The sequence below is a fragment of the Cydia splendana genome, chromosome 27 (genome assembly GCF_910591565.1).
Source record: "Cydia splendana chromosome 27, ilCydSple1.2, whole genome shotgun sequence".
Lineage (NCBI taxonomy): Eukaryota > Metazoa > Arthropoda > Insecta > Lepidoptera > Tortricidae > Cydia > Cydia splendana.
The window spans coordinates 1,686,979-1,714,804 of NC_085986.1; the positions used below are offsets into that span (position 1 = coordinate 1,686,979).

Here is a 27,826-nt window from a genome sequence, read left to right on the forward strand (position 1 = left end):
CTCTTATTATTAGTATGTTAAAGTCTAATTTCGGTTAATTTGTTGACACGCAACATCAGTAGCATCTATAAAAGACGTAATTCAAGACGTCATAGGTTAAAAGGTCATGACTGCGTGTTTACTATGAAATAAAGGGTAAGATAAGATACCTGTGGGTTGGGATAAGATTGAAAGGATCATGAGGGGTATGATAAAACATCTTCCGTATGCCGAAACATTACGGGCGACTTTTTATCTTACCCCTCATGAAAAACCCTTTATCTTATCCCAACGCATCTTACTAGATTTTTAAGAACATTTTTCGTCCAGTTAATTCATTCTATTACGCATATAAAAATATGGTGCTACATTACCGCCCTAGGGCGGGATTAATGACAATACGTGCCTATGTCAAAAATTTAAAGGGCCATAATTATGTAATGTAAAACGTTGTACAATACATGTGCGCAAAGGTAATTCGCAGTACCAGTTTACACCACCAGGGGTAAATTTAAAAGCAAAAAAAGTTCGAATTAACGATTACGACCAACACTGTCCATTTCCAAACGCGTTTAAAACGACAAAAAAATAGTTTCAGTTTATAAATTTGTACTGTCAGTAGCAATAGTTGCTAAGCGGGCCAGGTGTTCAAAATGATCTTGACGCGACTTTATTGTTAAGAGAATAAGAGCGCGTCAAGGTAATTTTTAACACCTCGTCCGCTTAGCAACTTCTACTACTGAGTGAACCGTGAATAAATAGGTAAGATAAGATAAGACCTATACGTACACCTTATAGTCACAATAAATTTATTATGATTATGATTATAGATGGGTATCCAGAATAAAGCTTGATGGCCCTATCGATCCTCATCCCTGCCACAGACTCTTATCCTCATTTGTTCTTTGCAGACATGGAGACGACATACTCGGCGGAGGAGCTGGCAGCGATGCCGGACCGCATCGCGGCCACCTTCAGCAACCGCTCCGTGTTCGTCACCGGCGGCACTGGCTTCATGGGCAAGGTGCTGGTCGAGAAGCTGCTCAGGTATGTGGCATGTGGCACCCTTCACCAGCTCCGTGTTGTCATACCCGGCTTCATATGCAAGGTGATCGAGAAGCTCTTCAGGGTATGTGGCCATCTTCAACAGCCCCGTGCTATAGTCACCACCGGGTTCATGGCCAAGGTGTTGGAGAAGCTTGTCAGGTATCTGGTCACTTTTACCAGTTCCGTGTTGTCACCACCAGCTTCATGGGCAGGTGTTCAGGGACATGCAGTACTATTTCTATATGAAATAGCTAACAAACGAGCCGCCTGATGGCAAGCAGTCATCACCTCCCATTGGCTCAAGCAACGTCAGGAGAGCCACTTAAGTTATTGACAGTGGTCGGCAGAGTTGGTGCCGCACGGGGTTAATGACCTCAATCATTATGCTAATACGGATATGCCGTGGGAATTCCGGGATTCGTGTTGTATTACTTCCTTCTACAATGTTTCTAATTTTAATAAGATAATGAAATAAAATTATATTACATTATAATAAATATAATAATGAACAGGGGTGAAGGTTTTACAATAGGTTAACACTAAGCAAATAAACTTTAAATCACAACATGCGAACTTATGGTCCGAGGAATATAAATTAACATACATATTTCTACTAGAAATGGGTTCTCAACCAATTCCTTATCATTAAACTAGAAAAGCATAGAATTAACTAATAAAGGGACACTGTTTACCGTCTCTTTCGTCCTAGTTTAGTTTAGACGCAAACAATAGAAAATCCAGCTGTGACCTTCGACAAGCCAGGTAGTCGCGTAAATGGTTATTTATTACTTTAGATAAGTATATTTTAAACATCACTAAATAAGAAGTATTACTTATAATTTATACGGGAAATTGAAATAATACTCGGTTAAAGTGTATCAATGTTTTTAAATAATAGTGATACAGTTTATGCATTTATTCAGTGTTTATAAGTCTATTTATATAGACTTTTTCGACCAAGATCGCGGCGTTTGAGTCATGTCCATATTAAGATTTCTAGTAGGAATCCCGCGGCGTGGCACCAAGTTTGCCGATCACTCTTATTGACTTTCGAGGACCTTAAAACAAGCTTGCTCTTTAAAGAACCATTTATAATAGAATAGAGCATAGAAAATGCACTAAAGTTTCACCCATTTTACATTATGTAGCTACGTAACGAATGCTTTAAGGTTGACTCACGCTAGACCAGGCCTACGCCGGGCCAGTTCCAGCGCTTCGTTTTCTATGGAAAGCACCACATTATCACCGATCGGCCGTCATAGAAAATTACAACCGGACGCGTCTACTATCATATTTTTAAATTATCTATTAAGGACTTATGATAGTTCTGGTTCTAGTGGCAATAGATTGGAGAGAGTGGAGAAGGTTGGAGGAGGCCTTTGCCGAAGGGCAAGCAGACAAAGAATACAAAAGATGGGAGATAATAGAGAGATAATTTGTAATGTTCTTTGTTCTGTAAATAAAGGCTATTTTATTTTATTAGCTTCTAATGTGAATGTGTTGATGTTTCCAGGAAGTGTCCGGACATCAAGCAGATCCTGCTGCTCGTGCGGCAGAAGAAAGGCAAGACGCCGCGCCAGCGCATGGAGGACACGCTCAACGATCCTGTGAGTATTTATTATTATCAGAAAATATACCGCGAACACCGATGTTTGCAAATTGCGAGCATCTTCCTCTGTACTCCAATTAAGCAGTTATTAGAGTGACAGAGAAAGATTCCCGCAATTTGCGAACTTCGGTGTTCGCGGTAGACCCTCAGATATAGGGAGAGATTATTAGAGCATTCTGCGCGCCTACGGAAGGTCCAACGCATGGCTCCGGTCGTCGTGAGTGTAAAAACACCTATACACGCTCTTAATTAATTACCTATATTTGCTTTATTTTTCACGATAAAAGATTACTCACGTTAGACCGCGGGCCGTGGCCGGGCCGGAGCTTCCGGGGCTCCGTTTTCTATGGAAACAACCACGTGATCACCGATCAGCCATCATAGAAAATGACATGTCGGACGCCTCGGCCCGGGCACGGCCTAGTCTAACGTGTTATCCTTTAACTTTAGACGGTTCAAGAACTAGCATGCGATTTTCGTTACACTACGGCATTTAGTCGATCGACTGAATTAAGTGTAGGTATATACTCTTTAGTTATCAATACCTACCTATCGAATATTGCATGAAAGTTCTTGAATAGTCTAAATGGGGCTTGAGGGCCCAGATAAATCTTAAAAACATCCACCCAAAAATGCAAAATTATTATACCGAACATTCTCCTCACGTGTGCAAGTCAACACCGACATTGGCAAATCCACCCTGTGCAAAATTCCAGGGAGTAAGCCAGAAAAAAAAAGAAAAAAGAAATCTTAAAAAGTAGTATACCCGTGAATTGCTTATGCATACGAAAGGTTAAGAGTTGCTGTAGTGATGTAGGTATTTCTAGTGAATGATGGGTAACCTCAACCGACCACTTAACCGACTTTACCGGCGCCCCTGAGAAGCATATGTTGCAACTGCGGTTGACATTTTCAGACGAAACCACACATCTCATTCAACATAACGTAGTGGTTATTATCTGTGACCACAAATATATATGCCTGTTAGGGTATTTTGCTTGTATCAAGTGATTATCAATTTCTTCTAAAATTCTACCAATCATGGAAATTAGAACGGTACAAAAGATTTTCGTGATTTTTTTCGAGCCTACTCTCGCTATTTATAGTTTTGATTGGGGCTCCCCTTGCTAATACAACGTGTCTCTACTTTCTGGACATTTATTTAATTACACAAACGGGTCTACCGCGATATAATTTCATTGTTTTTACCGTAAATCCCGACGTTTCAGCTGAGTAACTGTGGTCACGGAAAGACCGACGTCGAAACGTCGGGATTTAAGGTAATAAAAGCAATGAAATTATATCGCGGTAGACCCGTTTGTGTAATTAATTATGTGTACAAAACGCGAGAGTTTAAAGTGTCTCTGGACATTAACCAAGGTCCCAAGTAGAGATCCTTCTCAGGAATGTTCTAATATGGCAAATTATTTGATTAGATGAACATAAATAATATATATCTTAAAAGTTTTTTTTTTCTTAGCCTATTTGAGTGTCTCACTGCTGGGCAAATGCCTCTCCCCTGGTTCTCCATAACTCCCTTTGTGCTTCCTCCGGCCAGTTGTAAAGGAAGGTGTCAAAGTGTCAAAACTTAATTTAATTCAAATAAATTATCAATAAATAGGAACATATAGTATCAGTCGTTTACAATGACTATAGGATTAAAGTAACACTAATAGTGACATGACATACTCTTTAATTACCGTGTATCTACATACAGGCTGTTCCGAAGTCTTCTTCTTCCTCGCGTTATCCCGGCATTTTGCCACGGCTCATGGGAGCCTGGGGTCCGCTTGAAAACGAATCCTAACTAACTGTGTTGAAAAGATGTGTCCCGCCGAGTTTGTTGCCGGTCCCATATTGGGATACCCTCCTCCAATTGAGGGGGACTTAAAAATCTTCGCGAGGCAGAGGTGTAGGGTTGGAGCCGGTATAGCTTTATTTGACGTTCATAAGCGCATTGTAATATGCATACTTACTTGAATAATAAACTATCTACTTATCTATCTAATATACAGGCTGTTCCGAAGTATGAAATCGTAAATCAGGAGTTTCACCATTAATACTGTGGCGTTTGGAATGAGACTTTGTACATAGGTCATAAATAGGCGTTTTCAGAAATAAATATCGATAACCCGATTTTCACAGATCCCGGTGTTTTTGGGTTCTTTCAACTCAGAATCACTAGCATATTCAATTCTGATGATAAAATAAAATGTCCCAAAAATGTGTATGAAAATTGTACATTCCACTACGTCACGCACATACAAGTGAAAAATTTTTTCATACTAAAACGTGACGTAATGGAATGGACATTTTGGGAAATCTTTTTTTAATGGTGGGATGGAGAATGCTGTCGATTCTGAGTAGAATGAGCCCAAGAACGTCCAGATGTGAAAGAATCAGGTTTTCAATATTTATTTCTGAAAACGCCCAAATACCCTAATCGACACGTCCTATTCATCTATGTCCAGAGGATAGAGACACGTTGTATACTTAGTCTAGTTTCCATGCGAATTTTTTCGTGTCATTTATCTATCTATCTAGTAGGTACCTTTAAACGAGCAATTCTTGTTTATTTATATATTTCGGGGATCTCGGAAACGGCTCTAACGATTTCGATGAAATTTGCTATATTATTCAGGGGCGAAAAATCGATCTAGCTAGGACTTATCTTTGGGAAAACGCGCATTTTTGAGTGTTTATATGTTTTCCGAGCAAAGGTCGGTCTCCCAGATATTCCTAGATAAAATGTGTAAATATTCAATACCTACATATAAAAAAATTCAATTTTGCTATAGCGTCTCTAAACGAATAGCCTCATCTTCACACAGAGAAGGATCAAGTGTAATAACTGTCAAATATCAATTCTTACATAGCGTCGGCTTTGGGTCATTGCCCCCAAAAAGCCTAAGAACATAAACATAGCCAGGCGTCACTCCGCGATTTCGTCGCGTCGCAACAAGTAGCTACAAGTACATCCGTCCCACACCAATTTTGGTGGCTAGCCATAGGCCGCGAGCGCTAGCGCTAGCGGTCATATCTGTCCTAATCGTAACAAACGCGTTTTGTTAGAGAGTGAGTCTTCTGTGCCTAGTACTATTATTTATTCTGACATAGCCTAGCCTTGATATAGGCCTAGATTTTATCTTCCGGCTTCGTTACTAATATTACTTACATAACATAATGAGTATCTAACAGTACTGAAGCCTGAAGGTCACATTTCCAATTAGTTTTTGTCTGTTTTGATTAGGTAACACGTGTAAAGCTCTCTCTAGTCTAGGTTGTAAACAAATATGGTCTTGACCTGCTTTGCCTGCTTTTTAGCAAATTATGAAATGTAGATAGATGATAGATAGATAGATAGATAGATAAAGCATTTATTGCCACAACAAGGATTTTAGATTACAATTATTTTTACACACTTAGGGTCTCCCCAGATATATCGACGCGCATTCGGCAAAAGCCGATAGGAAAAAGCTTTATGTCCACGCAATAAGAGCGAAAAAGCCGTCGACGCGTCGGCAGGTGCCGGCCGATGCGAGCCGCTAAAAGCTATACATACTTAACCTAGACAGTACATGTATAAATAAGCTCAAATTACGTGACAATTGGACAGTCTCAGCTAATGTGCTGGAAGCCCCGCCTTTTACTGCGTGGTTTCAGCGCTGATTTTCAGCCTGCCCGAAATTGAGGCGCTGACACAAGGCGACTGCTAAGTACTAACTTATACTATATGAATTACTACATTTTATTTATTTACAAGATTAAAAAATAACTTAACCGAAACAAAAGTAAAGAGAAAATTTAGCTTAAAAAGAGAGAATAATAAGTAGGTAATTTAATTATTTATGGACATTACTAGTTAAATTGATAAGGTTATATAGGTAGGTACACCGAATATGGAGTAAAGTCAATTTGCCTATTAAGCAACACGCGCGGTTCTCAATTTATTTTTCAACGATGTTTGGGACATGTTAAGTCGAAGAGGTGGGGGCAGGTTGTTCCATATTGAGGAGCGTATGCTCGCCTCGAGCCCTAGTGGGGCCAGTGGGTACCGAACCCGCATCGCATCGCATCGGCCCCACACACGTCGTAGGGGTGGGGATCAAGCGTTTCTGATCCCCCCCTGCATTGTGAGGGTGCCCTGGCGATAAGCCGGCGCTGCCGGAGGGCGCCGTGGTGGAATGACCTCGATCCCAGTGCGCCCTCACGAACGGCAAAGAGGGTGAAACGCCGAGTGGGTTTAGTGGGTAGGGCCAAATTCTCCCCCCCTCTCGCTAAGAGAGGGATAAGGAGCGGCGAGTCCCACACACTGCGTAAATGCATTCCCACTCCGTCAAAAAAAAAAAAAAAGGTTGTTCCATATTTTTGCTGCACTGACTTTAAATCCGCCTCTACATCCTTTAGTTTTGTGTTTCGGAATGACTGCCTTGTTTAATATTTTACTACGCGTATTAAAATGGTGTTGATCTTTAGCCCATGCATTTTTTTTTAAATAGGTATTCAGGTCTTTTTGTGTGTACAACTTTGTGCACGAGCGAAGCCATGTGCAATTCCCGTCGTGAGTTCATTTTTAGAATTCCCTTTTCGTTAAGGTAGGGCGTGATGTGCGCCCTACGAGGAACATTAAAACAAAACCTCGCGCATGCGTTTTGCACACGCTGAATAGCTTGTGCAGTTTTGTTAAGTATCCTGGGCTCGTACACAGTGTCACAATAATTAAACTGTGAGAGAACTAAAGAATCGGCTAGCAAGATTCGTACCTTTTCAGATAGATATTCTCTGAGTCCGTATAAAACCTTGAGACGGTAAAATGCGTTCCGTATCTTCCCGTTTACGTGCTCTATATAGCGCAGTTCGCCATCCATTATTAAACCGAGATTTCTGGCTGTGTGTGATACTTCGAGACGTTGCGAGTTAATTTCTAGATTGGGTTGGAAGTCCGCTATTTTCTGGCATTGATGTTTTGTTCCCAAAATGAGATATTTTGCTTATGTAGGGTTGAGAATAAGGTGGTTATTTAGTGCCCAGTTATAAATATTATTTAAATCTTCGTTTATCATTTCTACAGCTTTGAGAGTATCTTTAGGGTCAAAAGAGAGATAGAGCTGGGTGTGATCGGCGTAAAGATGAAGTTTACAGTAGTTTAGACAGTTTTGCAGGTCAGTAGTAAAAATAATAAACAGGATAGGGCTCAAAATCGAGCCTTGGGGCGTGCCCTTTTCAATTAATGTTACTGATGATTTTAGATGATTTCCCGTGTCCGTTTCTGTATCTACATATTGCCTACTGTCAGATATGAAAAAAACCAGTTACGTGCAGTTGGTGCGATTCCATAATACGTCATCTTTTCTAGAAGTAGTTCTATATTGACGCAATCGAATGCGCTGGAGAAGTCCAGAAGCACGAGAATACTGCCTTTCCCTTCATCTGAAGCACTAATGATGTCATAGTGATATCAACTTCGTAGGCAAAGAACTGACAGAACTATGTATATCGAATATTCGATATTTTTTTTTATTCATTTGCGCTCATATCTATGTATAGGTAATAATATCTACCTATAACTTTTTTTACAATCTTCATAACATACATTAAAGTAGTAGTTACTTAAAGCCTGACCAGTAATATATCAACCGACGGAAGACTGTCAACATGCGAGTAAAATCAGATTGTACGGATCCTTTATTGCTCAAAAACGATCGCCTTGAATCAGTCTCCAAGTTTGTATATCTCGGCAGTACACTAACATGTCGGGGAGGTGCAGACGAAGACGTCGAGAGCAGAATCAAGAAGGCAAAAGCTGCATTTGCTCAACTCAAGCCTGTCTGGGACTCAAACGTTCTCACTCGCCGCGTAAAAATTTCCCTCTTCGAATCCATCGTCAAGTCCGTGCTGCTCTTCGGCTGTGAGACGTGGAGAGTGACAAAAGGGCTGACACACAAGCTACAAGTGTTTGTCAATAAGTCCCTCCGGTCGATCCTCCGCATATTCTGGCCGAAGACTATAAGAAATGAGGATTTGTGGAGTATGTGCCGACAACCTCCGATCGTCCAAGAAGTAGCGCTGCGGAAGTGGAGATGGATCGGTCATATACCCTGCGAAGAGGAGATACGAACAACGCCAGTATCGCGTTCGAGTGGCGGCCTCAGGGAGGGAAGCGAGCCCGCAAACGCCCTGTACACACCTGGAGGCGCAGCGTAGAGAACGAGCTAACAGCCGTAGGACTGAGCTGGAACGAGGCCAAGACGGTTGCTCAAGACAGGAAGGCGTGGAAGGATCTTGTGGAGGCCCTATGCACCTCCGGGGTGCCCTAGGACAGACAACAACAACAACAACAGTAATATTATGAGCATTAATTGTCAAGAGGGCGCTGTTATTCTCATTGCATTCGCTGCCTGAAACACAGGGAATCCTAGTTCAGGCATTTGTAAACCACTGGTCTCTATATAAATTCTTAGTATTTAAGAACATCCACTGTACTATACTTTTCTCAATAATTTATTTGTATTTGTATTATTTGTATTTGTATTACTTGTATTTGTATTGTATAGGGTGACTGTCTGACAGTTCAGTATAGTATGAAAAAAATAGTTTCAGAGATATTCCGCAACATGGCGCGTGATCATATATTCCTGGTCAGGATTTACTTATGACATACTTAGTACCTACAATAATAGCTAGAGTCGACTCGACTTAACACTAAATTGCTTGTGTTATTTTTTTTTTTAAACTTTAGGTACTTTAAAGATGACTTACGTTAGTCCGAGCCGTGTTCGGGCCGGGGCTTTCGGCTCTTACTTTTCTATGACATGACAGGCTATCACGTGATGCTTTCCATAGAAAACGATGCGCCGGAAGCTCCGACCCGGACACGGCCCGGTCTAACGTGAGTCTTCCTTAATGTGTATGTATATCGTTACCTTTACGTTTCACATCGAAGAAGAAGAAGTCACTTACTCTTCTAAAATGCTATAGTAATTCCGGCCTCTGGTTATCAACGAATTGACGGCATACACATAGCCCAATCATATTTCATCTCTTTCCTTAAATAATTTTTGGCAAAAATTTCATTTTTGGTACAAGTTTTTATCGCTGACTGTACTTTTCTTACGACAGACAACTAATACTCATCGAGACAATTCTAAAAACCCCTAACACAATTAGGTTGCGTTGTTCCATCACAGAGTTCCTATGGCCACCTCCTGTCTCCATCATCAGATCAGTTCGACAGTACCATATTATTGTATTGTCATTTTCAACTACATACAGCTGCCAATTTTCATGAAGCTACGATCCTTGGAAGATGGTTAAATTAGTTACCTTAGATTCCATTACAATTAGTTACATACAGGTCGACCTAATAAAAGCTTGTTAAAATAAGTTTTTGGCAAAAAATTCATTTTTGGTACAAGCTTTTATCGCTGACTGTACTTTTCTTACGACAGACAACTAATACTCATCGAGACAATTCTAAAAACCCCTAACACAATTAGGTTGCGTTGTTTCATCACAGAGTTCCTATGGCCACCTCCTGTCTCCATCATCAGATCAGTTCGACAGTACCATATTATTGTATTGTCATTTTCAACTACATACAGCTGCCAATTTTCATGAACTACGATCCTTGGAAGATGGTTAAATTAGTTACCTTAGATTCCATTACAATTAGTTACATACAGGTCGACCTAATAAAAGCTTGTTAAAATAAGTTTTTGGCAAAAAAATCATTTTTGGTACAAGCTTTTATCGCTGACTGTACTTTTCTTACGACAGAAAACTAATACTCATCGAGACAATTCTAAAAACCACTAACACAATTAGGTTGCGTTGTTTCATCACAGAGTTCCTATGGCCACCTCCTGTCTCCATCATCAGATCAGTTCGACAGTACCATATTATTGTATTGTCATCTTCAACTACATACAGCTGCCAATTTTCATGAAGCTACGATCCTTGGAAGATGGTTAAATTAGTTACCTTAGATTCCATTACAATTAGTTACATACAGGTCGACCTAATAAAAGCTTGTTAAAATAAGTTTTTGGCAAAAGAATCATTTTTGGTACAAGCTTTTATCGCTGACTGTACTTTTCTTACGACAGACAACTAATACTCATCGAGACAATTCTAAAAACCCCTAACACAATTAGGTTGCGTTGTTTCATCACAGAGTTCCTATGGCCACCTCCTGCCTCCATCATCAGATCAGCTCGATGGTACCATAATATTGCATTGTCATCCAATTTATACATGCATGCAAAATTACAGCTCAATCGGAAACCGGGAAGTGGATCAAATTTAACATGCAAGATTTGATTACATACAGACAGACAACGGTCAGGTGAAACTAAATAAAAGCTGGTAAAAAAAGAAAGCGCACTAAATAAAAACGCATATACTACCCTAAGCCTGAATGTCCGGTATCACGTTACGTAGTAAAAGATCCGTTTGCGTGATCTATTTAAAAACCGGGCAGGTGCGAGTCGGACTCGCGCACGAAGGGTTCCGTACCATAATGCAAAAAAAAACGAAAAAAAAAAGCAAAAAAAAAAACGGTCACCCATCCAAGTACTGACCACTCCCGACGTTGCTTAACTTTGGTCAAAAATCACGTTTGTTGTATGGGAGCCCCATTTAAATCTTTATTTTATTCTGTTTTTAGTATTTGTTGTTATAGCGGCAACAGAAGTATATCATCTGTGAAAATTTCAACTGTCTAGCTATCACGGTTCGTGAGATACAGCCTGGTGACAGACGGACGGACGGACGGACGGACGGACGGACGGACGGACAGCGAAGTCTTAGTAATAGGGTCCCGTTTTACCCTTTGGGTACGGAACCCTAAAAATGACTGCGTGCAACCATCACAAGACCTTCACAAACTCAAGGTCGGCAAATTTGGTCAAGCCGGTTGACCAACCGATTGGGCAAGCTGGAGGTATGGGCGTGGAAGGTTGCGGCCGTGGCACACTGATCATGGTACCACATGTTCATCTCACGATTATTGACTTTTTGCAATGGCAATATTGCTTTTGATGGGACTTTAAAAAACCGGCCAGGTGCGAGTAGGAATCGCGCACGAAGGGTTCCGTACCATTACACAAAAACTGAAAAAAAATACGTTTGTTGTATGGGAGCCTCACTTAAATATTTTTAATTTATTCTGTTTTTAGTATTTGTTATAGCGGCAACAGAAATACATACATAATCTGTGTTATTATAGCGGCAACAGAAATACATAATCTGTGATCAACGGCCTAGCTATCACGGTTCATGAGATACAGCCTGGTGACAGACAGACGGACAGCGGCGTCTTAGTAATAAGGTCCCGCTTTTACCCTTTTGGGTATGGAACCCTAAAAAGTACCTAGGTATGGTTATATTGTAAACTAGTAGGTACTTATGTAGGTACCTATATGTAGACAAGCGCCTACTCGCCCCACGCGCATCGCTTTTATGAATTTGATTTTCATATCAATGGCAGTTATTTAATTGACAAATTTCTGTATTTGAAAGCGGTAAATCCTTTTTACCCGACTACGCAAAAGGAGGGTTTTGTTTTTTCATAGAATGTTGCCGACGTTTCGCAAGCTTCGTGCAGAATGGCACGACCGCTTTCCTGGCACATATGGGCGACTCGTTTGGCAAAACCTGATATTGGTTGAGAAATAAGTGACACGGTTAAAACACTATAATTTGACGGGTTTCTTGTACAAAATCTACTTATTTGAAAGTCGGTAAAAATGTAGCCTAATCGCGTCGGGGATAGGTTGACCCAAAAATACGGTGTCAATTTTTTTACAGCGACATATTGTTGATTTATGTCTTTTCTCAATTTGTGTACTTATCTCTTTGTATGCAGTGTGCACAATAAAGCATTTTATTATTATTTGTATCTCCGTTATTATTATTTGTTTGTCCTTTCCATATCTCGGGACCATGGGGTCCCGGACCTTTGGGAGGCATGCGTGGGGCCGAAGCCAACAGCGCAGAGGCCCTTTAAGACAGTTTACTCTAAAAGCAAGGGATACACATGGCCATGGTATAATAATATACTCCGCCTGGTACTCCATTCCGAGATTCGCGTATGACCTAACTGACACGCGCCTACGTCATCATGCTGTTTACAGGTTCTCAAACTTTGAAATGTGGGAGAATTTTAACCAACGGTGAAAATTATTTTAACGGCATTCATTTTAAGTTATTCATTATAGAAACATAGTAAAATAAAACAAATCTAATGTATTAAATTAAACTTTATTTATCAATACAAGACAAACGTTTCAAAAACTAATTCACAGTTACACATTAATTACCAAGCTTACGACGTGAAAAGTTTGGAAAACACTGCGACTGCTGACACTGAGCGAGAAGGAAATAACAATTAACACGCGTTCGACAAGGATGACGGTCAGGGCATGAAGTTATCTAGATCCGAATTGTCAAATGTGCACAGCGCTATCCTGTGTTGCCAGTAGTATAAACAGAATTACCCGAAAGTCTGAAATTTCTTTCGTGAATCGGAAGATATTGCTAACGAGTAATTAGAAATGACGTGTTATTGTAAAATTTAAGCTAAAATACATATAAATGAAAATTATAAAGAAATATTTTAACTTATTAACCATAGGTATAATGTACCCATGTAACATGTTATGTTGAAATAAAGTGGCAATGTTATTGTGACGTAGGCCCGTGTCACTCTGGGAATGGAAGACCATGTTTTATTAGACCATGCACATGGCAGATACCATCCCCGAGCGCACAATATGATACATCCGGAGATGGTCTCCTCCAGGTGCAAAGACTATTGCAGCGCAGCACTTTTGTGCTGCGATGGGAACTAAGGTCATGGGCTATTGATATGCAAGTTGGATGGACTGGATAATGGGTTATGGGAGGAGACTAGCGGACACCTGCCGTGACAATCAGTCTCAAAATTGTGTAAGACAGGTGGTGACTCGCCTACTCATTTAGTGGGCCCTACAACGGCCGCACGCACAGTGCGACAATAGGGCAACACTTCGGAGCGGCTGTAAGGTTGTCGAGAGGTGAGTCTGCGGTAGCCAGATTCCGGTGATCCGTTCAGCAGGCCGCCGGCGTTATGACATTTTACACTTCCAACCTGGAGCATAGGTCCCGCTCTTGCGACTCCACTCTGGCCGGCCAATCAAGGCAAGCACAGAGGCGAGGGCCAGATGACAGAGCCCTCTGGAATAGGGGTCCGCGGTGTCGCCACTCACCGTCAGCTCGCCACAAGCTGCCCCCGCGGGGTTATTATTATTATTATTATAATTTTAACAAACGGTTGCGTTTGTTTATCAAAGCTAAAGGAATATGTTTTGAAGATTATACATTTTGTTAATAAAAGTTAAATGAGTAGTTTACATTTTTAACGACATTTTGTAAAATATGTATAAATAAGTGAGAAAAATACGTAAATACATACATACATACATATAATCACGCCTATTTCCCGGAGGGGTAGACAGGGACCACGGATTTCCACTTGCTACGATCCTGACATACCTCTTTCGCTTCCTTCACTTTCATAACATTCCTCATACACGCTCGCCGGTTTAGGGTGCTCTTGACCTGGCCTTGACCTGGCCTTTCTTCATAATTTCCCCGAAAAATATTACTAAAAAATATTTGTTTATGTATTCTTGGGCCGTCCTGTATGAACTTAGTGCGAAATTGTAAATAAGTTTGTTTTTAATTCTGGACTGGAGAGGTACCTAGGTACTTCCAACACCTACGCATTTAAAAAATAATCTACCACTAACCAATGTGTAGGTAATTATGATAATTCTACAATGTCATTAACAATGCCTGTTGCGCAAACGTAGACAATAGGTTTAGATATTAGACCTAACAATGTGAGTCAATGACCTATTATCAGTTCCGATTTCAAAAGAAGAGGTTAATTCGTTAGAATCTTTGTTTTTTTCGATGATCCCAGATCTTTAGTAAACGGCTTTTTTTGTTTTAATCAATATTTATTAGACATAGGCAATAGATATTCTTAATCATTACGTTGCACAATTTAACTCAAACATCGAATTGTCTTGCAGCTATTCGAAAAGCTCCGTACGATGCGCGGAGGCGTCCAGAATCTCCTCGACAAGATGACCCTCATCTCTGGAGACGCCAGCGAACCAGATCTCGGCCTCAGCCCTGCTGATCGTCAGAGGATCCTTGAAGAGACTGACATTATCATACATGCTGCCGCTACCATCAGGTATGTACCATCATTAAATACCATTCCTCAAAAGGTGTCAGACCTTTTTCCACTTTTGATTTTAAGCATAGTCCAGACTCTGGTAAGATGACCCTCATCTTAAGAGACGCCAGCGAACCAGACCTCGGCCTCAGCTCTGCTGATCGTCAGAGGATCCTTGAAGAGACTGACCTTATCATACATGCTGCCGCTACCATCAGGTACCATCATTAAATCACTTGATTTTAAGCATAGTCCAGACTCTGGTAAGATGTCGCCAGCGAACCAGATCTCGGCCTCAGCCCTGCTGATCGTCAGAGGATCCTTCAAAAACTGACATTATCATACATGCTGCCGCTACCATCAGGTATCATCATAAAATACCACTGCGAAAAGATGTCAGCTCAAATCTTATTACAGATGACTTTAGTAAAGGTTTTGCTGTCAATCCTACTAACACTGTAATTTTTTTATGACCCTTCAAGCCAAATCAAATAGAATAAAACTAGAAATATGTAAAACCCCACTGTCAGACCTTGTTCTGGTCCTAATGATTTTTAGCATAGTCCGACCTATCCTGGACAAGATGACACTTATCCCAGGATCTTGTGAACTAGACTTAAGCCTGAGCCCTGCTGATCGTCTGATCTTTGAATACATCATCATTATTATGTGGATCAGTAAGTTCGCCACGATCAGAGATCTGCCACTTAAAATTTTCTTACTCACTCTTCAACCATCAATTCGATAATTTTCGTTTCCTTATTGTATTCCCATAATATGTAGGTATTCCCCTGTGAAATTAATGAACATTTGGATAAAGAAAGACTAAGTAGAGTTAGACCAACAAAAGTCTGCAGCGATTTTGATAGCCCACGCAGTGGAAGTGTTATTTATACGTCATAATTTCATAGAAGTTTGACGTTTAAAATAACACTTGCACTGCGTGTGCTATCAAAATCTCTGCAGACTTTCTTGGTCTAACTCTAATAAAGATGTTCTCCACAACATATATTAAAATATAGGGTACTTGTTAATAAAGTGAGCTATTTTTCAGCGGTGGAAGCGGTGGCCGAGTGGATCTGACGTCCGACTTCCAATCCGGAAGTCGCGGGTGCAAATCCTGGCTCGTACCAATGAGTTTTTCGGAACTTAATGTACGGAATATCATTTCATATTTACCACTAGCTTTTCGGTGAAGGAAAACATCGTGAGGAAACCTGCATACATCCGCGAAGAAATTTAAAGGTGTATGTAAAGTCACTTGGGCCAGCGTGGGGACTATAGCCTAAACCCTCTCGTGCTTGAGAGGCCTGTGCCCAGCAGCAGTGGGACGTATATAGGCTAAATTATTCTATTTTTCAGATTTGATGAAGAGCTGAAGAAAGCTGTATTGCTGAACGTGCGCGGAACCAAGCTGGTCGTGCAGCTTGCCAAGGAGTGCAAGCATCTGAAGGCAAGTTCAATTGCTATTACATTTTGGCTAGGGGTTTTTTGATTGTTTTTGCGAATAGGGAATATAACGCGAAACTCTGCGTAGGAGGCGCCACCGCCACTATCCGTCACAATCTGGGGGTCTAGCGCAAAACAAGAAAATCGAAATTCCGTCATCTAACCTCTTTAAAATATCACTTTTGGATATTCGAGCTATAAAGAGACAGATAGCTAAATTTCGATTTTCACGTTTCCCGGTAGGCCCTTGTTAACAAACCGCCTTGATGCATCAATGTCATATTTTATTGTCTGTGAAAACTTGTCAAAAAACAGTTTAAGGCACAGTATGTATAAGTTACTCTATGGTTTACTAGCTAGCTTAGTACTGTTCTCTGGCGGCAGAACATTGCAGTAATACCCCCTATTGCTATTACATTTGGCTAGGGGTTTATTTATTTTTACGAATTTAGTTTATGAATTTATTTCCGATACCGAAACAAAAAAAAAACTTCCTCAATTATTGCTGTTCGCCGCTTAGAATAAAACAGCGGCCAAGTGCGAGTCGGACTCGCGCACGAAGGGTTCCGTACCATTACCCAAAAAATAAAAATAAAAACGTTTGTTGTATAAGAGCCCCACTTAAATATATTTATTTTATTTTGTTTGTAGTATTTGTTGTTATAGCGGCAACAGCAATAAATCATCTGTGAAAATTTCAACTGTCTAGCTATCACGGTTCATGAGATACAGCCTGGTGACAGACAGACGGACGGACAGACAAACGGACAGTGGAGTCTTAGTAATAGGATCCCGTTTTTACCCTTTGGGTACGGAACCCTAAAAATGGAGACTTACGAGAGGTTAAATATATTTATAAACAGAACGTGACTCTTTTAACACAATTTATATTGAAGTGATGAATCTCACATATCTCAGCCAAATAAAAGAGAGTTTCTGTCGTGTCGTACGAGGGAGTTAAAAGGCTGGCCCAGCAAAAAGTAGAGTGGCGTTTAGGTACTCTACCGACAAGAGCATAGCTCTTAAATATATTGATGATGATGATGATGATGATGATGATGATGATGATGATGATGACGAATCTCTAAATTAAGTTCTGCGGCAAACAACAATAAAACATACAGGCGCTCGGCAAACGGCTGAGGGAGGCAACGGGCGACCCCCGCGCGGGCAGCTTTCTCGCGCAGAGAATTTCAAACGCAATCCAGCGCGGGAACGCTGCCTGCGTGTTGGGCACCCTCCCGAGGGCACCAAATTTTGATAGACATTTTTAATTTTTAGTTTTAGTTATTTTAATTGTAGTTAGTTTTAGTTTTATATTCCTGTTTGTCTTTTAATTATTATTAATAAAGATATATTTCTTACGTAAAATAAAACATACATATATTTATTTTCATCAATTCTTTCGTTCGATAGTAGACCGGTCAGCGAAAGAAAAGTCTTCTAGACATCGACTTTCGCTCATGTCGTCTCTACTTTGAAGTTATGTTGAAACTTACTGTTTTATCTTATTGTATTCTTTGTGTGTCTTGCAGCTGCTGATCCACATTTCGACCGCCTACTGCCACCTCCACGAAAAGCTTTTAGAAGAAAAGCCCTACCCTCCCCCTGCAGACCCTCACCAGATTATACAGTCTATGGAATGGATGGATGAAGCGACAGTGGCCGCTGTGACGCCCATGTGAGTACCAACTGCTAGAAGTTTCTAGAAGAAAAGCCCTCTCCCCCGACAGACCCTCACCAGATCGTAAAGTCTATGGAGTGGTCAGTAGCCGTTGTGACGCCCATGTGAGTACCAACTGCTAGAAGTTTCTAGAAGAAAAGCCCTCTCCCCCTGCAGACCCTCACCAGTCCATGGAGTGGATGGATAAAGCTACAGTAGCCGCTGTGACGCCCATGTGAGTACCAACTGCTAGAAGTTTCTAGAAGAAAAGCCCTCTCCCTCTGCAGACTCTCATCAGATCATACAATCCATGGAATGGATGGATGAAGCCACAGTAGCCGTTGTGACGCCCATGTGAGTACCAACTGCTAGAAGTTTCTAGAAGAAAAGCCCTCTCCCCCTGCAGACCCTCACCAGTCCATGGAGTGGATGGATAAAGCTACAGTAGCCGCTGTGACGCCCATGTGAGTACCAACTGCTAGAAGTTTCTAGAAGAAAAGCCCTCTCCCTCTGCAGACTCTCATCAGATCATACAATCCATGGAATGGATGGATGAAGCCACAGTAGCCGTTGTGACGCCTATGTGAGTACCAACTGCTAGAAGTTTCTAGAAGAAAAGCCCTCTCCCCCTGCAGACCCTCACCAGTCCATGGAGTGGATGGATGAAGCTACAGTAGCCGCTGTGACGCCCATGTGAGTACCAACTGCTAGAAGTTTCTAGAAGAAAAGCCCTACCCTCCCCCAGCAGACCCTCACCAGATCATACAATCTATGGAGTCGACAGTAGCCGCTGTGACTCCCATGTGAGTACCAACTGCTAGATCCTTCTGGAAGTAACCTTATCCAGCTAGAAGGAAGTTGATCATCCTGTCGACGGAGTGGATTGGTAAAGCAACAGTAGGACTGCAGCGGTGACATCCTATGCTAATAAAATGCACACGTGTACCTAAATGGTGAAAGGGTTTGGAATGGTGAAATTTGGTGCCATCGTCTCGTTTCTATCACCGCACCTCCCGCCAAAGGAGCAAAGTTCATCCCCACTTCTTAGATACATGGCACACCAAGAATAAGCGGGCATCTCGCTCGTTTCTTCCCAGAACGTGCAGAATGTGGAATGACTTGCCTCCTGAGGTATTTCCTTTGCGCTACGACATGGGATTCTTCAAGAAGCGGGTATTTAGGGTTCTCGAGGGTCGGCAACGCTTAAGTGGCTCCTGTGGTGTTGCTTATGTCCATGGGCGACGATGACCGCTTCCCATCAGGCGGCTCGTCTGCTCGTTTGCTGACTATAACATAAAAAAAAAAAAAAAAAGGGTGAATGTCTGTACATTTAATGTCATGGGTACCCCTACACTTTGTGTTCAGATCACTAGCTTAAAGGCAACTTAACAGTCCCTTGCGGTCGTCTCTATTAGTTATGCCTCTCGGCTCAAGTAGAGTTGTCCCAATTGCAACGGTAAGAAGAGTGTCATACCTATTAAGGATGACTCACTCAGCTGGAGCTTCCGGCGCTTCGTTTTCTATGGAAAGCACCACGTGATCACCAATCAGCCGTCATAGAAAATAACAGATCAGACGCCTCAGCCCACGGCCCGGTCTACCGTGAGTCATCCCTTATGCTTGTGTCTCATATACCAATGATTATATCGAGTATATTATAATCACAGGTTACTACAAAAGCTGCCCAACTCCTACGCGTTCACGAAGGCACTTGGTGAAGCGCTAGTCGTTGAGGCTATGAACGAGATCCCAGCCGTCGTGCTGCGGCCGTCTATCGGTAAGTAATATTTGTTTACATGCTGATTTATGAGTAACAAGTAGTTCCAATATGTAAGAGTGCTATCTACTGGTGGAATCACTGGTCTTTAGCGAGTTCGGAAAATATCCATTCCCGTAATATCTCGTGGATCCCATCCCATGGGTGAGAGAAAGATAATTACTTTTTGTATACCCTTAGTCTAAAATGAGCAAAACACATTTTCGACTTAGAGATAAAAAAAAGCCGTGCTGAATTACCACATCTTTACAAGATCAAACAGAATGCAGATATCTGTCTCCTTCTTTTATGGAACACCAAGCAGGATCGTGAGTAAAGGATGACTGACGTTAAACAGGACCGTGTCCGGGCCGGAGCTTCCGGGGCTTACATTTATATGACATGACAGGCGATCACGTGATGCTTTCCATAGAAAACGATGCGCCGGAAGCTCCGGCCCGGACGCGGCCCGGTCTAGCGTGAGTCAACCTTAACTTAGTAGTAGTGAGTAGGTACGTTGATAGCTAGGTTGGGAGTAACAGAAGTTTAGCAAGTAACTTGACAATTTTCTTCTAAACCGAATGTATGTGTTTGTTTCCAGTGATCCCGATCTGGCAAGAGCCGATCCCTGGCTGGACTGACAACATTAATGGGCCCACTGGATTACTCATTGGTAAGTCACAATTTTGATTAAAGTGATTAGGATCCTGACTAAATTATTAGTGAATTTGTTGCATTTTTTCTCGAGAATTATTTTTTTTCTAAATGGCACGATCATTAAACATTCTGCTATCCAAGTGCAAAAACTTTTTTCACAAGGTTTAGTTAAGAAGGCGGTTTTCTTTTCGACAAAAACCAAAAAATTCTAATAACTCGTAAACTATTTTATTTAGACCAGTCAAGGCTTAAATCATTGCAAATGGTAACCCCTTTCAAGGAATAGGTCGAAGAGCATACAGGGTGACAAGCCCTGTATGCTCTTGTGGTGATCCTGTCCATAACCACAGTACTTATAAGTAATAGTACTTACCGTACAGAAAGGCAAAACCATGATATCCCTTTCTAACTTATGGCTTATGGCACATCCCTTTCCACTATTTAGGGTTGTCAAAATTTAAGTATGACTATGACTAACTCCATGATGTGGTGTTTCAGGGGCCGGTAAAGGTGTCATCAGATCCATGTACTGCAAGAGCAACAGCTATGCCGACTACTTGCCTGTCGACGTGTTTATCAACGGCATTATGATTTGCGCCTGGGAATTCATCGAAAATCAGTAAGTATTGAATAGATTTAACTCAAAGAAACTTCTGGTCTTAATAGTCTTAAATAAAAGTGACAACAATCTGCTGCTAAAATGCCGCTCCTATACAATAGAAGTGACTTGACAATTTAAAACGGCATGCTGTAATAACATGAAACATATTATGGTATGAACATTAAAGTAACATTTATCTATGTCTGCTTACTTGTTTTTCGTTTAAGTATACAAAGAAAATATTTCTTGTAAGTACCTACTTCTAGCAAAGAAAACTAGTAAGTACCTACATACCAAATAACTACATATTATGATACGTCAAATTTCATGTATAATTTTAGAATGTCGTTGTAAAATCAGAGTTTATATTAGTTTGTTCGTCTGACTCTTAAATTCATCATAATATATATTTTTGTCGCACTTTGCAAAAAAAAAAAAAAAATCTCTCACGTCGAATGATCTGTAATGGAACCATATTTCAATGCGAGAGTTATAATAGCATTACTACTTACTTATTATTTGATTAAATTTACAGCGTTAAGAACGTCAACATAGTCAACTTCACATCATCAGCAGAGATCAAGGTCACATGGTCAGAGATGATCGACGCGGGGCGAGAGATCATCATGAACCGAGTGCCGCTTAACGGAGTCGCCTGGTAAGTGGATACCGTAGCCTACGAACATTTAAATCACATTGTGCACATAGTCAGCTTCACATCATCAGCAGAGATCAAGGTCACATGGTCAGAGATGATCGACGTGGGGCGAGAGATCATCATGAACCGAGTGCCGCTTAACGGAGTCGCCTGGTAAGTGGATACCGTAGCCTACGAACATTTAAATCACATTGTGCACATAGTCAGCTTCACATCATCAGCAGAGATCAAGGTCACATGGTCAGAGATGATCGATGCGGGGCGAGAGATCATCATGAACCGAGTGCCGCTTAACGGAGTCGCCTGGTAAGTGGACACCGTAGCCTACGAACGTTTCCATCACATTGTGAACATAGTCAGCTTCATATCATCAGCAGAGATCAAGGTCACATGGTCAGAGATGATCGACGCGGGGCGAGAGATCATCATGAACCGTGTGCCGCTTAACGGAGGCGCCTGGTAAGTGGACACTGTAGCCTACGAACGTTTACACATTGTGAACATAGTCAACTTCACATCATCAGCAGAGATCAAGGTCACATGGTCAGATATGATCGACGTGGGGCGTGAGATCATCATGAACTGAGTGCCGCTTAACGGAGTCGCCTGGTAAATGGACACTGTAGCCTACGAACGTTTACACATTGTGAACGTAGTCAACTTCACATCATCAGAGATCAAGGTCACATGGTCAGAGATGATCGACGCGGGGCGAGAGATCATCATGAACCGAGTGCCGCTTAACAGAGTCGCCTGGTAAGTGGACACCGTAGCCTACGAACGTTTACATCACATTGTGAACATAGTCAGCTTCATATCATCAGCAGAGATCAAGGTCACATGGTCAGAGATGATCGACGCCGGGCGAGAGATCATCATGAACCGGGTGCCGCTTAACGGAGTCGCCTGGTAAGTGGACACTGTAGCCTACGAACGTTTACACATTGTGAACATAGTCAACTTCACATCATCAGCAGAGATCAAGGTCACATGGTCAGAGATGATTGACCAATCGCTATCCTTACGAATTTAAACAGACCTAAAAGAGTTACTAAGTACGACTGGCGTTACAGAATATCACTTATTACCAAGAAATATTGATTGTATAAAGACGATTCCCTCTTACAGGTACCCTGGTGGATCGATGAAGCACTCGAGGCTGTATCATAACATCTGTATGGTGCTGTTCCACTGGCTTCCCGCTATGTTGGTGGACTGTCTGCTCTTCGTTCTTGGATACAAGCCTGTGTAAGAACCCTTAGATCATCTGAGATTAATCTCTAGTGGTGTCGCATCGCTTATAAGTTCATCATGTCACTATAGTTCGTTTTTTTAGCATTAGAAAAAAGGTAAACAATCTTGACATGTCTTTTAATTGAAAAACACGTTTTAAAAATAAGTCACGGCAAATATGTAATAATTATGAATCAAATACGATCATTTATATTCTTCTGCTATCATAAGTAGGTAAATAGTTACTTGAAACTGATTAAAAAAAAGCGTTTTTCAATTAAAAGACATGTCAAGATCGCTTAAACCTTTTTTCTAATGCTAAAAATATGAACCAAGTATAGGACAAAACTCAGTTGTGCTCGCGATATTACTTTTCATCAAAGACATATGTAACTTCGTATAAGACGAATAAAGTCTAAGGAAAAAACGTGCCTCGGAATTCAAGTAAAAGTCATTCTCGAATAGATGCCGCACACACCTTTAGCCTATCCTCAGCTAGATGGCGTGACGACACCGTTTCATATTTAACAATTTTAACACAGATATCAGTGAATGAACATGGATCAAAATGATATAAAAATAATAAAATAATTTATCCATATATATACATTTTTTGATAACTTTATACGTTTTCATTTTGAGTTTTAGTCGTGTGTCGATAGATGGCAGTAAATTTACAGTGACTATAAAATTTACAATGACAGGACCCCTCTATACTATCTATTCTTTTTGCTTTTCATAATATAGCTACAGTAGGTACATTTACTGCCATCTTTACAGTGGCTACATAATTTACTTTGACACTCCGCCTCTATACACTATAATTATTATCTTTAGTGATGTGAAAGTGCTCGTCTTTATCACGTGTTATAAAGTGATGTACTCGTACCTATTTCACCGTTACCACCAAAGTTTAGACTATAATCCTGCCTGTCACATTATATTATTCCATATCCGCAGACTGTGTCGCGTGCAAAGGCGTATCAACAAAGGCTTCGAAGTCTTCGAATACTACACCAACAACCAGTGGGACTTCCAATCCGACATCGCGCAGACGCTGAGAAAGGATCTCAACCCGCGAGAGAGACAAGACTATAAAGTGGATGCCATTGGTAAGTCTAAAATAAATGAATTGCCTTTATCTGGCCATAGAGAAATAAAGTTAGAATAGAGTGCTCACTCCATACGTCAGATTTGGTACCAAAACGATTATTATTTTCGCAGTCGACATCTAGCATCGGGTAGCGGAATTATCAGTATTACTTGATACTACAATTCTCTAGTGTAGTGACTCCCGTTAATTGTATTGAACAACAATTTACAACTAATATTAAAAGCAGATGGAGTTGATAATAGAGTTCCGGTTAATCCAGTTAAGTATAATATTAGTTGAAAATTGTTGAGCATTAGACTTTTCGGTCGTTGCAACATCTTATGTCAAGTAGCGGTACTGATAATTCCGCTACTCGATGCTAGATGTCGACTACGAAAATAATACTCCTTTTGGTACTAAAACTGATGTATGGAGTGAGCACTATATGTATTTTTTTTCTCTATGGCTTGGCTCTGTCCTCGAACAATGTCATCACATATGAGATGTTTAAGTACACTGTGCTAACTGTGCGACACGATTACGTCCGGTTTAGGGAGCAATATACAAAAAATAGTATTTAAGTATTTCGTCCCTTTATCACTTACATACTTGCTAGCTAGGAAGAATTAGCAATTGCTCTAGCTAGCAAGCGACCTAACGAACTTATGGCATTATGTAAAAATAAGTACATATAAATGTCAGTTCCCTAACATATAGTTTGACAAGAAATTGTAGAAAATTATTGAGGGCGCCACCAGTGGCGTAGCTAGCATGGGTGGCACCCGGGGCGGAAATTGTGGGTGTCACCCCAAAATTCAATCAAAATTGTAAAATATGTTTAATATTTTACAATTATAAAATTACGTTTAATATTCCATAGCTCACAATTTACTCCATCGCTTTCATTTTAGATTCCATGAACTCTCAATAGTCCACACTCTGGCGGGTGTTGCCTCTGCGCGCGTTCTATGACACGGGCAAGGACAGCATCCGCTCGGTGTAACCCACATTTCATAAGTGTCATAAGGGTCTACATGTTGGCCTGGGCTCCGCGCACGCCTCCCAGTCATCATTGTCCCGTGAAAGATATACAAATAATTTACGTTAAAAAAATATTAAAAACTTTTTTGCCAAGTGCGCGATTTCAAAGAGATTCTGTAAAATCCCATTTCACAATGAATTTCAAATAGTCCAGAGTTACCCAATTAGAAATAGTGACATAGCTTCTCAATTACAGAAATAATCACAAAAGTAAAAAAAACTTTCTGAATAAAAAAACCTACGAGGCACCAACATATTATTGTTACATACCAGGAACCCCGAGAGATTTTAACCATGCATTTCTGAGGCCAAAATAAGGAAAAAATACTAAAAGAGTTTACGTCAATTTCGCCAAAACAAAATTGTTTTTAATTTTTTGTACATAAAATGTAAATGCTATAATTTGTAAAACTGACACCCAAAAATAATTTTTACTTTTTTTTGTCAATTACAGAAATAATCACAATTAAAAAAAAACTTTCCAAATTTGCGAAACTTTCCACATGAGAATTTCTCGTTTTTCGATTTTTTGTACATAAAATGTAAATGCTATAATTTGTAAAACTGTCACCCAAAAATAATTTTAACTTTTTTTTGTCAATTACAGAAATAATCACATAATTAAAAAAAAACTTTCCAAAGTTGCGAAACTTTCCACATGAGAATTTCTCGGTAACTTCTGAGAATGTTCTCGAGAACGAGAATTTATTTATTTATTTATCGTAGTTTATACCATGAATATTCACGATAGTTTAGGTGTAGTATCCTTACCCCCAGAAAATTCCGACTTTTGGTCTAACGCTTCCGGTCAGAAAAATGTATGACGGCCCGGCCAAACGGTCAGACCTAGGTGGGGGGTGCTCGACCAAATGTCATATTGACGCCGCCATGTTTTTTTTTTCAATATGGCCGACTTTTTTTTTATTTTTTCAAGTTTGCACTAGCGCGCTGAAATTTTGGCCACGGAATCTTGGGATCCCCTTAATACCTATCAAAAATAGTTTTTTTGGAAACATGCTACAATTGCGGGAAAACTGGCCACTTTTATTTTGTATGGCAACTTTTAAACGGTGCGTGATAGATGGGGGGTGCTCGACCAAATGTCATAGAGGGCGCCGAGACAAAACAAACTGCATAAAAAAAAAATGGCCGACTTTTTTTTAATTTTTTTCAAGTTGGTGCGAGCGTGCTGAGATTTGGCATGGCGGGAGATAGAGGTCTCTAGATTCCTATGTCAAAAAACAGTTTTTTTGGAAAAAATCCAAGATGGCGGAACAATAATTTCCATGTTCTGAGAACATTCTCGAGAACGTTTCCGCTTTTTGGGAATGTTCTGCAATTTGTACATTGCTATGCTGGTGCTACTGGACTATGAAATTAGGCGAATTCCAAAACAGTTTATAGGACATTTTAGTCTTTAAATATGATCAGGAATATTCTGTCAAAATCTCTCGGGTTCCTCGTGGGCATGTTGTATATTATTTCCTTAATGGCGGTTGTGCAATCTGCCACAGTTTTACGAATTTTTATAGATGGCACTACTGATGTTCACGATCGGGTGTCACTTAGAACGTAACTGTCACATTTTTGACGTAAAATGCTTAAACATGGCAACAATTTAGTATGTTTTTTTTAGTTCCATTTTATTTAATTTCTACTATACTACTACATTTTACTTACTTTCTACTTATAGTGCTATATAATGTCGCACTATAAGTGTCCACTTTTACACACAATCCACGCTACCACAATCCACAATTATTTTGGCGACGTGTTTACTTGACTTAAGTTGGGGCACCGACTGTAAAGCAATATTTTTGGAGAATGGCATGTTCGTGTCGTTTTGATCTGTTTCTTTAAACTTAATGTCTTGTGTACAGGTCTGGACATCTCGCGTTATTTCGAAGATTGCATCCTGTCAGCTCGTCGCTACATCCTCAAGGAGACAGATGACACCATACCCGCCGCCAGGAGACACATGAAAGTGTAAGTTGTATCAAAGATAATTTAGTATAGAGGCGGTTTGTCAAAGTAATATTTGTAGGCACAGTAAATTTGGCAGTACATTTACTGTATCTACAAAAATTACTTTGACAAACCGGCTCTTTGTTTGGTAAAAGGTCAATACAAAATACAGCACGTAGCGGCCCCCTTTTTTTAAATACCTGTCGTTAAATTTAAATAATCACGATTATTTGGCAGTGGCGCTAGTGTGCACGTTGATGGGCTCTTAACAAAAGTAAATAAATAATAATTTTTGTTTCAGCATGTGGTGCGTGGATGTGATGTTCCGCCTGTGCTTCTGGGCGCTGATGCTGTACTGGCTCAGCGGGTGGTTCACCCCCCTCTTCTCGTCCACCCCCACCCCCACCCCTGAGCCCATCTCCACCTAACCTCTGCTAGTCCCACTAGCTGATAAGTTAACTATGACAACTGAATTCAGAGGAGGAACGAGACCCATCCTGTTATAAATCTTTTTTTTTTCGAAAATTTGCAGTTAATTAAAAATACAAGATTACGAGATTTTTTGGTCAGATTTTAAGACTTGATCTGACCATAAAATCTCGTTATATTACAATATGATAGTTAGTTAATTATTTCAGCTTTCTGATTTGTCTAACAATATTTTCTTGACTCTCTGTTAGCTCAAATCCGATCATGAAACTTTAGCTAAATTATCATGTAAAATAATTAAAAAAATATATTTTTGCAAGTTGTTGAAATTTTGTAGAAATCGAGACTCATTTAAAAAGCTCCTGAAAATATATATCTATAGTTACAATCCTAAATAGATTGAAACACGGCTATGTAAGA

General features: G+C 40.4%; 1 protein-coding gene across 1 annotated transcript; it reads left to right on the forward strand.

Moving 5' to 3' along the window:
• The first annotated feature begins 872 nt into the window (after positions 1 to 872).
• On the forward strand, positions 873 to 27,467 carry LOC134803812 (putative fatty acyl-CoA reductase CG5065). Its single transcript, XM_063776649.1, has 13 exons — positions 873 to 1,026; positions 2,540 to 2,633; positions 14,713 to 14,879; positions 16,224 to 16,314; positions 17,846 to 17,991; positions 19,641 to 19,750; positions 20,331 to 20,402; positions 20,885 to 21,005; positions 21,523 to 21,645; positions 22,774 to 22,893; positions 23,839 to 23,990; positions 26,893 to 26,998; positions 27,279 to 27,467. Exons 1-13 carry the CDS (start codon positions 893 to 895, stop codon positions 27,403 to 27,405), a joined length of 1,563 nt encoding a protein of 520 aa, XP_063632719.1. The 5' UTR covers positions 873 to 892; the 3' UTR covers positions 27,406 to 27,467.
• Positions 27,468 to 27,826: the final 359 nt, after the last annotated feature.